This window comes from Lampris incognitus, chromosome 1 (assembly GCF_029633865.1).
Source record: "Lampris incognitus isolate fLamInc1 chromosome 1, fLamInc1.hap2, whole genome shotgun sequence".
NCBI lineage: Eukaryota > Metazoa > Chordata > Actinopteri > Lampriformes > Lampridae > Lampris > Lampris incognitus.
In genome coordinates, this window is record NC_079211.1 from 143,579,634 (window position 1) to 143,590,875 (window position 11,242).

Below are 11,242 nucleotides of genomic sequence, written 5' to 3' on the forward strand. Positions count from 1 at the left end.
AGCTTGTGAACAAAGAACACAGGCTGTGTGAGCATGTGTTCTGCCCGTAGAGTTTAATTGGCAAATCCCTGGGAGCAACACACTGCTCCAGTTCTGCACCACATACATATCTTTCAAGCTCTGTCAGAGGAGCACACTGTTCTGAAGCTCGGTCTCAGTCCCCGGCCTGTTCGCTCTGACTCACAATTACGGCACGGCGCGTGAAACGAAACCAGTAAAGACAAGTCTGCTCAGAACTTGATCGTTAGACATTCTTTTAGACTGGATGCATCTGGGAAGACCAATGAACCTTGGCTTTTTTCAAAGCCGTCGAAGAGAAACGATCGGTGGCTGTTATCTGGAACCGCTATTATCGGCCTAACCGAATGCAGCCTAAAATAGAAAGCGTGACGGCAGCGTGGGTGGGAAAAGGGGCGGCGGAAGCGCCAGTGGTCTTTGTCTGAAAATGGCTATTGGCATCCTCGGTGCACATTTGGCGCTTTCATTTTGAGCTAATGTGCCAATTCACGCCCAAGTATCCTATTAGACAGTGTCTATGGAACAATATATCAATATGAAATTGTCAATTAGTTAATAAGCCCTACAGGAAGTCCAGCATACCTATCAGTTTCACGCTGTAAGAAATCCCCACACCGAGGTAGCTGCAAATGCTCGATATGTCAGTTGAAGAAAGTAAGCTGTTGAAAGCATCTGACCCCACATGTGGTTGAGGTTCAGCCTTGTTGATCTTCTTGGATTAAGTTCCTCTTTTTTTTTGTGTGTGGTCATAAACAACTTGCTTAAGGACCGCACCAGGCTCAAGTCTCTACATTAGGTATGCGGATTATGGTTATGGGTATGTGCATTAATTATGTCTCATAGTTTTTACATTATTCTCATTTGCAGGGGTCATTGTGACAAATTATCACTGTTTATGAACTCAAACATATCAAACAACACATAAAACACACAAAATAGTTACCATTAGTGTTTATTTCACAATATAAATTCTTACAAAGGTCTTTTTCTTTTTCAATCATACTTTACTTGATTATTGATAAATCCAACCATTTTACAAAATATTTTCAAGATTACAGGTTATATAGTTCCTTTCAGGATGTCTGAATCGTGCTAATAGGTCCCTCCCGTAAGATGTCATTTCTGTTCGCACAACATCCTTATCATATTACATTTTGGTCATCACGAGGAAGGCTGCAACATTATAGGCTGTAGCTACGATTAAGCCGAACTTGAAATTTACAAAAAGAAAAAAAAACTTAGAAAAATAAAAATAGTGGAATCTTTAAATACAGCTTTCAACAATGGTCAGTCAAAAACAAAAAAGGGTCCTGTTTGTGCAGTGTGTCCGCCGAAGTCGGTGCGCGTTACCAAGCTGGCCGGATGCTGGGAGTCTCACAGGATAACATGAACGAAGAGGGCCATGATCGCCGCGCTGATGAGCCCGGAGATGGGAACGGTGACGAACCAGGCGATGAAGATGTTCCTGAACAGATGCCAGTCGACCGCCTTCCTGGAGCGCAGCCACCCCACAGCGACCACGGAGCCGACCTGGATGCACAGAGCACGCAAAGCTGCTCAGCAGAGGCCACGTAGCTTTCGAAAAACTGACCACAACATTATTTCATAGTACGCAACTGAAGGTTGTGCGCATGAGCGTCGTTTATACGTGTTTGGGGTGAAACGGGTTCGCTACCTTGCAGTGGGTTGTGCTGATGGGAAGGCCGATATTGGATGCCACCACTACTGTGAGTGCTGAAGCCAGTTCAATGCTGAAACCACTAGTGTGAAAGAAAATACGTTACCGGTTAGAGCGATTGATGAATCTTTGTTTGTGGAGGTCGGAAAAAAAAAAAAAGGTTTGTGACTTGATCAAGCCACACACGCCGAGTCGCTGAATGTAAGCGAATTGAGGCTGTCAATACGATGTGAAACGATACTGAATGAGCGCCGTGACGAGGATGAAGAGAGTGTATGGTGTACCTGGAGGGTGTGATAGGGGTGAGGTCCTTCCCCATAGTCTGGATAACCCTTTTCCCCCACACCCAGAGCCCGATGCAGATGCCCACTCCTCCGTACAAGAGCAACCAGATTGGCGTGGGTGCGTTGGATACCACCGAACCACTCTCGTACAGCAGCCAGAGAGCCACCAGTGGACCAATTGCGTTGCTGTTGGAGTAACATAGATTGCATAAGTCCCCCCAAATTAGCAACTTATATGCAACCAACCCCCCAACCCCCCAAGAGTACTACCCTTGCCTACCTGACATCATTCCCTCCATGAGCGAAGGAGCCAAAACACGCTGTGAGAATCTGGAGAAACTGGAAAATCATGGCGACCGCTGGTTGGTCGACCTCTAGCTCATCCTCCTCCACAACGAGGTCTCTGTTACTCTCTGGCGCCACACTACCGTCCTTCACCGGTGTGCCGTCTGTTACCGCCACGCTGTAGCTGCTGAAGCTGCTGCAGCTGCTGTGGCTGTACACCCTTGACCGTCTCTGAAGCCCGCCATCCAGCTCCTTGTACTTAGGGTCACCTTGAATGCCGTAGATGGCCATGGTGTAAGATGTGTAGCTGTTGTTGCGGCGGATGGGCCTCGCTTCTGCATCGGAGTCGCCGATGCAGTCGCCGACCTTGGCCATGTGAAGCTTGTGCAGCAGGTCTTTGTAGAGCCCGGAGTCTTTGTGGATCGTGTGGGACCTTCCGCTGTGAGGATCAGTGATGGTCATGGGGCCGAAAATGCCATTAAGCCCTGCGTAAAAAGGGTGATACCTTATTCAAATTAAACAAGTTAATTGTATTTAACCTCCCCCAAGTGACATTTGGAGTCAGATTCAAACAATTTAAGATAGGTGGAGAAAAGAATTGATTATTTTTGAGGGATTTTATGCAGATCTCACCATTGCTGACATCCAAGTCTTTGGTGTCCATATCTTTATTGTCTAAATCGGCTTCCTCTGAGCCACCGAGTCTGAAAGCCACCCTCTGACTGTCTTCTGGAGGGGTCTGGGGTTCAGGGTCACAAGGGTCGGAGCGCTGCTCCGCTGAGACGCTTGAGGAGTTCTCCATCACTACCGTTTCGGAGGGATTAGCCTCCAATTCACCTAATGGACAAAGATCAGGGAACCAAACGGCAAGATGTATTGGCAGAGCTGTCCAAAGGCTTCCACCTGCTTTCTTCGACAATATCAGAATCAGAATCCACTTAATTGGCCAAGTGTGCGTATGCAGACGAGGAATTTGACTCAGCTTCTAACGCTTGCAGACGTCACTCAAAACAAAAAACAAAAAACAGAAGAACGAACAAAAAAGACAAAAGCAGAAGAAATAAATGGAATAACAAACAGGACACTGGAGACCAGCACGCACGCACAACAGGGCTGTTGCTACTATACAGTCTTGTTATGGTTGAGTCATCAACAACCTAAGTCCACATATTATACCATATTGCATATATCATATATGGCACATACACCATACCACAACTCCCCAACCCCCCATGCCCACATACAATGCTATATACTCCCACTATATTATGTTGTTGTGTTGTGTAAATTGTGTAAACACAACATCCATTGCACGCTGTCCGTCTTGGGAGAGAGGTCCCTCCTCCGCTGCTCTCCCTGAGGTTCCTCCCTGTTTTTTTCTCCTTGTTAAAGGTTGTTTTTAGGGAGTTGTTCCTTATCCCATGTGAGGGTCCAAGGACAGGATGTTGTGTTGCTGTAAAGCCCACTGAGGCAAATATGCAATTTGTGATATTGGGCTGTATAGAAATAAAATTGACTTGACCTGCTGTGACAGAATCATTTATGACACTGAAATAGTAGGCAAATAGGCGTCACTGAATATTGCCACAGCTATTAGCCATCATGGGCCCTTTGCCAGTTGTGATATGATTATATTTTACTCACGTTTTATCTTTTTTCTGAGGCGTGGACAGACAACAAACCACACAACGACAGCGGTGATGAGGGCGCAGCTCAGGGAAATGCACAGTGTACCCCACCACGGCACTCTGTCGAAACCCAGCACTAAGACAAAAAGGGGACACAAAAATCAGCCTTTTTCAGATAAGCGACAGGCAACAACCGATATGGCCCGGTACTCTGCAGGCCCCCCTAAAGTCAGCACGTGCGATCCGCTCGCCGGTCATACGAACGTTTCGGGGAGCACCATCGAGCGCTATGCCCCCCCGACGGTTCTTAGAAAGCAGGGGAAGGGAGCGGATGGCTTTTTTTGCACGGTAGCCGAGGCCCCTTTCCTGTCTCGAGTTAGGGGTCACGCGATTTGGGGAAATAAACAGAATCATGCAAAAAATATCTCAACTGCCCGCTCGTGTATTTCAGCGTGGTTATAAAGCCAACAGTATCAGAAGGGAAGCGCTCTGCTGCGAGCAGATAGTTAGGCAGAGACCGGCGCTGCGGCGCGGAGATAATTTATGGAGCGCAGACACTGCCGAGGACGGCTCTGATTAGATCAGAATGACTGGGCACCTTACTGGGTAAGGCATTCTGGGAAAAGTACTCCGTTTGCAAAATGTTATCAAGCAACGTGGTCCCACACGGTTATTGATGCCCTCTATTAATGTTCATAGCCAACAGCACAACCCTTTACACCAGTTTCTTACGAGCCAATAGTCTATCAGCCAGACTGTTGGCGGCCTCCGAGGCTCTCGCTCTGCCTGCCGAAGCGCGATATTATGAACCCTACATAGGCCTCGCCAAAATCCCGTTTCTGGCTTTGTCACGTGTGCGCCACCGTAGCAACGTGAAAATATGTTGTTATGGGGTTAGCGCTCATCAAGGAAACGCTGTACACCCACAATTTAACCTGTCTAAGTTATCCACAATCAACATTAATATAATACCAATAACGTATCCAAGGAGCAGAGGCAGACCTTGTAACCTAAAATTGTTAGGTTAGTCAACTTAAGGCTATTCTTTCCCTCACAATCATAATTTCAACCCCATGGTTCACTTTTTAGACGATTCATAAGTTATGTAACTTAATATTTTGATTATTTTTAATCAAAACCAAAAATAATCTAGACTTCCTGCTTAATTTCGTTTTCAGGGCAAACACTTAAATCATAAGACAAACATCCTAGTCATGTCTTTCACTTCATTTACCAGAAAGTTTACATTTTCTACTATTAGCCTAGGCCTATAGTGTATAGTGCACAGTGTTGTATAAAGAAGGCCTGCTGAAAAGCTATAGGCTACTTGGGTAAAAGTAATGAAGTATCAGACATCGAAACTACTCAAGTTTCAATGAGCAATGAGGATCATGAACAGAGGAGAGCACATAAGACTGCCATTTTAATTATTATTTTGCCACTAGGGGGAGAAATTTACTAACTTTGGCGACCAAAATTGAAGGTAGCTAACGTTAGCTTTGCTTCGCACCGAGTTGATAGTTGATTGTTTCCTTAGCAACGCAGCGGAAATCCGGCGTCCGTTCGCGAGATTTGGGACAGGGTACGGGATTTTGGCGAGGGCTATGTAGGGTTCATAATATCGCTGCCGAAGCGCCCATTTCTACTGGGAGGGCGGTTCATTAATAACGCGCCCCTCCCTCCATTGCCCGGTCGAGACGGTCCTAATTCTGCCCGCCTCAAAACTAATTCCTGTCCTGCCAGAAAGTGACCCGCCCTCTTTCCGACCAAAACATTGCTTAAAAAAACGTGCTGTTGCAGTTATTAATTGAAACTTAGCACATATATTTGCAATTAATTCACGCGAGCGGCTAGTACAGCAATCTTCCCTTTAATAGAAACCACTTACCAGTTTCATCCTGTTGCCAATGGCAGGTTAACCCCTAACACAGGCCTTAATAGTGTGAGCTAGCATTTGCAGTACGGCCGCACAACGTCGACGCCGCCTACACAAAGGCGGTCCTGTCAAGTCTGGCCTGGGGGTCTGAGTAAAAATGCACGTTCGCGAACACGCCGCGTGACACCCAGTGTGAGTGGTGCTCCCCGGCGTGTGTTTTTAGGATAGCGGCAGGGGTTACGGTGAGGACCCACTGACACACCGGCCTGCGGCCTTCGGCGAAGGGCCCAGGCCGGTTGACTTCTTGAAAAGTTCAAGCCTGTGAATGAGACGAAGAATGAGCGGGAATTTTGCCCTCTTCTGTCGTTCACCTCACGCGCTCGTCTGAGTTTTGCCTGGCTGGCGGAGCGCCGTAGCTTCGTTGGGAGACATACTTTGGATAGCATTATGGGAAGCGAAGTCTGTTGCTTGACGGTGGAGCGAGTTATAAGTAACCGAACACAGCGTGATCGGAGATTTTGAAATATCTGTGGAATGTCCCCTCGTTTTCTTTTTCTTGCTGTTGGATTCCCCCCTCCCCCCCTTTTCTCTCCAATTGTACTCGGCCAATCACCCCACTTTTCCGAGCCGTCCCGCTCGCTGCTCCACCCCCTCTGCCGATCCGGGGAGGGCTGCAGACTACCACACGCCTCCGCCCATACATGTGGAGTCGCCAGCCCCATCTTTTCACCTGACGGTGAGGAGTTTCACCAGGGGGACGTAGCACGTGGGCGGATCACGCTATTCCCCCCAGTCCCCCCCGAACAGGCGCCCCGACCGACCAGAGGAGGCGCTAGTTTGGTGACCAGGACACACACCCACATCCGGCTTCCCACCTGCAGGGACGCCCGACCAAGCCGGAGGTAACACGGGGATTCGAACCGGCGATCCCCGTGTTGGCAGGCGACGGAATAGACCGCCACGCCACCCGGACGCCCCGGTTGGATTATTGAAAGCGAATCCTGTTCTTTTCCGGTCGAGTAAGTTATGCCTTAAGTAACCAAACACAGGATGATCTGAGGTTTTGAAACATCTACGGTCGCCTCCTGAGAAGACCGTCCTCCACATTAATAGATGGAGCACGCCACCGGGGCTCCGGTGACACATCTATCCCGACCTAGGGGAGTGCTTATGGAAGAATCAAGGGTGTGGTTTGCGTGTGGGTTCTGTACTCACATGGTGCGCCCGTGAACATAATGGAGAAAAGGTTGATGCCCATCGTGATAGCGTAGAAGACGGGGAGAGCTCTGAGGCCGTTGCGTACAGGGTCAGGCTGTGGAAATTCATGCTGGTGAGCAACTGGGCCCAAACTAAAAAATTGCTTCACATAGGTGCATACTGAGCAGATACGTGCACTGGTTTGTACGGCGTATATAGACATGTGTGAAGGAAACCGGTGCGTTCGCATTTGCTTACTTTGTTCAAGATGAATTTGCGAACAAAGTAGAAGAGGATCCCTGACATGACGCCCGAGAGCAGAGGCGAGAGGAACCAGGATGCCACTGTCGGGAACATGGAAACAGTTCAGCAAACACTGTTTAAATAGTTACACAGCGAGTCGTTTCTCAGCTCGAAAACACACAATGGCGTCAGACCGTGGAGGGGAGAGACAGAGTATATTTACCAATACGGAGCAGCTCTATCCATCTGACCCCTTGGTGACCTCTGGCAACCATGGAGTAGCCAATTGTGGCTCCCACAATACAGTGGGTTCCAGAAATGGGGAGCTTCAGGAAAGAAGCCGCCAGCTGCCACACAGCAGATCCTGCAGACCAGAAACACCACTATAGCCCGTTTCACCGCTCTGCCGTTTCAGCCACATCAGTTGAAAAGTCGCCACTCAGTCATCGGCTTTTTCTAACCTTCACTCAACCAGTCAAACTAATTCACATCATATTTCTCTTATAGCAAAGACCTATCAGATATATATATATATATATATATATATATATATATATATATATATATATATATATATATATAGTGTTTTTTTTGTGAGGGCTCAACTAATGAGGAGAGGAATACCTGTATCTGTGTTGATATATACACACACACACACACACACACACACACACACACACACAGTCACACTGTGAAGATGAGCCATACATAGCCTTGGGGCTGATGGCTGTGACCAGCCTTACTTAAATAGCCTGGGGTTCAGAGTCAAAGCCATATCATCTATATATAGCTGCTGAAGGGCAGGATTTTTTATTTTTTTATTTATCAATCTCCTGACTTAAATGTTCCTGTTTGGGGATTTAAACCACCTAACTATTTATTTCCCCGCTGCCCCGGATAACCTCCAGTGGGTGTCTGAACCGTACTAAGGAATGTGAACACTCACCGCTCATGGCACTTATGGTCCCTGCCATAAGTATGTGTTCAGAGCCGTTGTACATTGTCACGTCAATGATGCCCTGTCGGATAGTCTCACTGACCTTGGCCCCGAGCAGCATGGAGCCCGTGGTCTCAAAGATGGAGGCCAGGATGCAGGCCTGCTGCAGGGTGACCACGCCAGAGCCCACCGCCGTACCGAATGAGTTGGCCACGTCATTGGCCCCCACCGAGAAGGCCAGGATGAAGGCAATGATGAAGCCCAACACCACGAGCCATAAGTAGCCCGACAAATCGGACTGTGTAGCCAAGGCCACAGTAGAGGTCGCAACTATCGTTACTAAGGTAGTTGTATCCATCGCCAAATTGTTTCAAATAATCCTGAATTCCAATTAAGATAATGAAACAGTCAAATAGAGACAATTTCTGCGTCTTATTGCTTTAAGAGGTAGCTTGTGGTTATGGATAACTTTGTACCTCTGCCAAAAGTTTTAATGAATTAAAAAAAAACTTTTTGAGGCCTTTCTCAATTTTCCCAATTTCCAAAAGCCAGAATCAACATTTGCTGCTATCTAGGTACACGGGGCTTCTCTGTAGGCGTCATGAGGAAGTTAGAGTCTGTGGCGATGGGAAGGGTGTCCATGGTGGCAGTCAGCTTCTGACGATGCGCTCTGTGAAACATAGGAAGGAACGCGAGAGACAGCTGGTGAGGAAAAGACTGAAACACAACACTTGGTTAGTTTAGAAAGCAACGAATACAGATCCAAAGTGTGCCGGCACGGTAGCACGGCTCACATCGAATGCCGCATATGTTGGTTGGCCAACGCACAGTAAAGCTGTCTAGACAAGCGAGGCTGGTGGAATGTGGGATCTATCACAATGAGTGGCGCACAAGTGTGCAACGACTAGTTTGGTTTTTGATTAAGTTCTGCACAAGCGTGAGTCTACACTCCAGCATGGCCGCTCCTGACTGAGCACTGTGCAAAGCTGGGTTAACCACAATGTGAATAATTACCTCTTGGAGTCAATGACTTAACCAGCTATGCGGTGGTGGTGGTGCATGCTCTTACTGGAGCCGTTTACGAAACGCTTCATCTTTCCAGGGTTGCAGATGTCCCAGAACAGACCGACACTGCAGAGCACCTTCACGACTTGAGCATCATACTATAGTTTTGGCTTAAATGAGCACCTAAAATATAACATGTGCTATAGCCCTGTGCCCTGCATGAGTCGTTGTGGCTGCCTCTTTCATACCCTGGCTCTGACACAGCGTTACTATTGTCCTCCATTTCCCTCTCTCCAAACAGCTTTTGAGGTGCCAAATCCGCCATCAAATTGCAAACGTGACGCGTAAGGTGCCTTGTTTGACCTGTGCCGTTTTGTTTATTTTGGTTTCCGTGCATTGGTCTTCCCCCCCCCCCTTTTGTTTTGTTTTGAAAGCGTTGTTTTGGGTTCGACTTGACCGATAACGTATAAAAAGGGGGGTGGGGGGACCAGAGAAGTTCCTTACTTCACCCTACGCCCTTTCGAACACGGACCAGCTATCGCTTGTGTTGTCACAGAGAGTTTGCAAAATAGGTTCACTGTTATTTACATTTGTTTTTTGGTTTTTTTTGTATTCCGGACCTGCCTCTATATTTCTTATTGTTATTTTAACGCGGTCACAATAAAACCAGCCCGCTTTAAAAAGGAGGAGGAGGAGGAACTGGCCCGTTTCGCCGCTGCCCGTCCGCAGCATCAGTATCTTAAAACACGTGAATCTCCGAGTCACAGCGTTGCTGCGTCTGTTCCGGCGACGTTTATCTCCTATCCCCGCGAGCGGCGGGGCCCACGAGCGCACGCTCACGCTCACGCACGCACGCACACGCACGCACGGCGGGAAATATGCTCACCTGTGAGACCCGCGCCAGGGCGGCTGGACCGGCGCAGGACCGACGTGCACCTGCGTCGCGCGGCTCTCCTATCGATGCAGACCGGCAGCGGCAGGTTGCGGTGCGCGAGCTGGCGTGCGTTATATACGGGCGGAGTGGCGCTGCGCGCGCACGTCCCCCCGGTGTCATGGGACCGCTCCCAGCTAATATTTAGCCTGTTTGTTGTCGACAAAAGATAATTACAGTTTTCTCCCTCATTACTCCGGCGCCTTTGGCTAAGAAGACGATCGCGTTTTTTTTTCTTCTTCTAAAAAGTCTCTCTCTCTCTCTCCTCTCTCTCTCTCTCTTCTCTCTCTCTCTCTCTCTCTCTCTCTCTCTCTCTCTCTCTCTCTCTCTCTCTCTCTCTCTCTCTCTCTGTCCCCCCCCCTCTCTCTGTCTCTCTCTGTCTACTCCCCCCCCTCTCTCTCCCCCTCTCTCTCTGTCTCTCTCTGTCTCCTCCCCTCTCTCTGTCTCTCTCTGTCTCTCTCTGTCTCTCTCTGTCTCTCTCCCCCCCTCTCTCTGTCTCTCTCTGTCTCCTCCCCCCCTCTCCCTCTTTCTCTCCCTCTCTCTCTGTCTCTGTCTCCTCCCCCCTCTCTCTGTTTCTGTCTCTCTCTGTCTCCCCCCTCCCTCTCTCTCTGTCTCTGTCTCTCTCTGTCCCCCCCCCTCTCTCTCTCTCTCTGCCCCCCTCCCTCTCTCTGTCTCTGTCTCTCTCTGTCTTCTGTCTCTCTCTGTCCCCCCTCTCCCTCTCTCTCTGTCCCCCCTCTCCCTCTGTCTCTCTTTGTCTCCCCACCCTCTCCCTCTCCCTCTCTCTCTCTGTCGCCCTCCCCCTCTCTCTGTCTCTGTCTCTGCTCCCCCCCTCTCTCCCTCTCTCTGCCCCCCCTCTCTGTCTGTCTGTCTGTCTGTCTGTCTGTCTGTCTGTCTCTGTCTCTCTCTCTCCCTCTCGCTCTGTCCTGTCTCTCTCCCCTCTCTCTGTCTATCTGTCTCTCTCGCCCCCCCCCCTTATCTCTGTCTGTCTGTCTGTCTGTCTGTCGTCTGTCTCTCTCTCAGGGCACAGGATGCACACTCATGTTCAGGGGGTCTAGTGGCTGCTCGGCTGAAATCTGATTTCACGTTTTTCCAAATAATTTCAAACTTGAAAGAATGTGTTTCTGCTTGGGGCCATGGAGATGTTCTGTGTACTGTAGGAA

At 48.8% G+C, this 11,242-nt stretch overlaps 1 protein-coding gene across 1 annotated transcript; it reads right to left on the reverse strand.

The window, feature by feature from the left end:
- Positions 1 to 1,051: 1,051 nt before the first annotated feature.
- On the reverse strand, positions 1,052 to 10,261 carry slc20a1a (solute carrier family 20 member 1a). Its single transcript, XM_056289962.1, has 11 exons — positions 10,038 to 10,261; positions 8,156 to 8,816; positions 7,433 to 7,573; positions 7,225 to 7,310; positions 6,985 to 7,081; positions 3,910 to 4,029; positions 2,899 to 3,102; positions 2,261 to 2,750; positions 1,981 to 2,166; positions 1,694 to 1,778; positions 1,052 to 1,548 (listed from the first exon to the last, which is right to left on the reverse strand). Exons 2-11 carry the CDS (start codon positions 8,502 to 8,504, stop codon positions 1,393 to 1,395), a joined length of 1,914 nt encoding a protein of 637 aa, XP_056145937.1. The 5' UTR covers positions 8,505 to 8,816; positions 10,038 to 10,261; the 3' UTR covers positions 1,052 to 1,392.
- Positions 10,262 to 11,242: the final 981 nt, after the last annotated feature.

Bases quoted from the DNA above. Each gene is read 5' to 3' on its own strand.
- slc20a1a (XM_056289962.1), bottom strand. From the start codon at position 8,504: ATGGATACAACTACCTTAGTAACGATAGTTGCGACCTCTACTGTGGCC. The intron at 4,030-6,984 runs GTGAGTACAGAA...TTTTTGTCTTAG, and splicing joins TATGTTCACGGGCGCACCAT to TGCTGGGTTTCGACAGAGTG. The intron at 1,779-1,980 runs GTACACCATACA...CTTTCACACTAG, and splicing joins ACCCCTATCACACCCTCCAG to TGGTTTCAGCATTGAACTGG.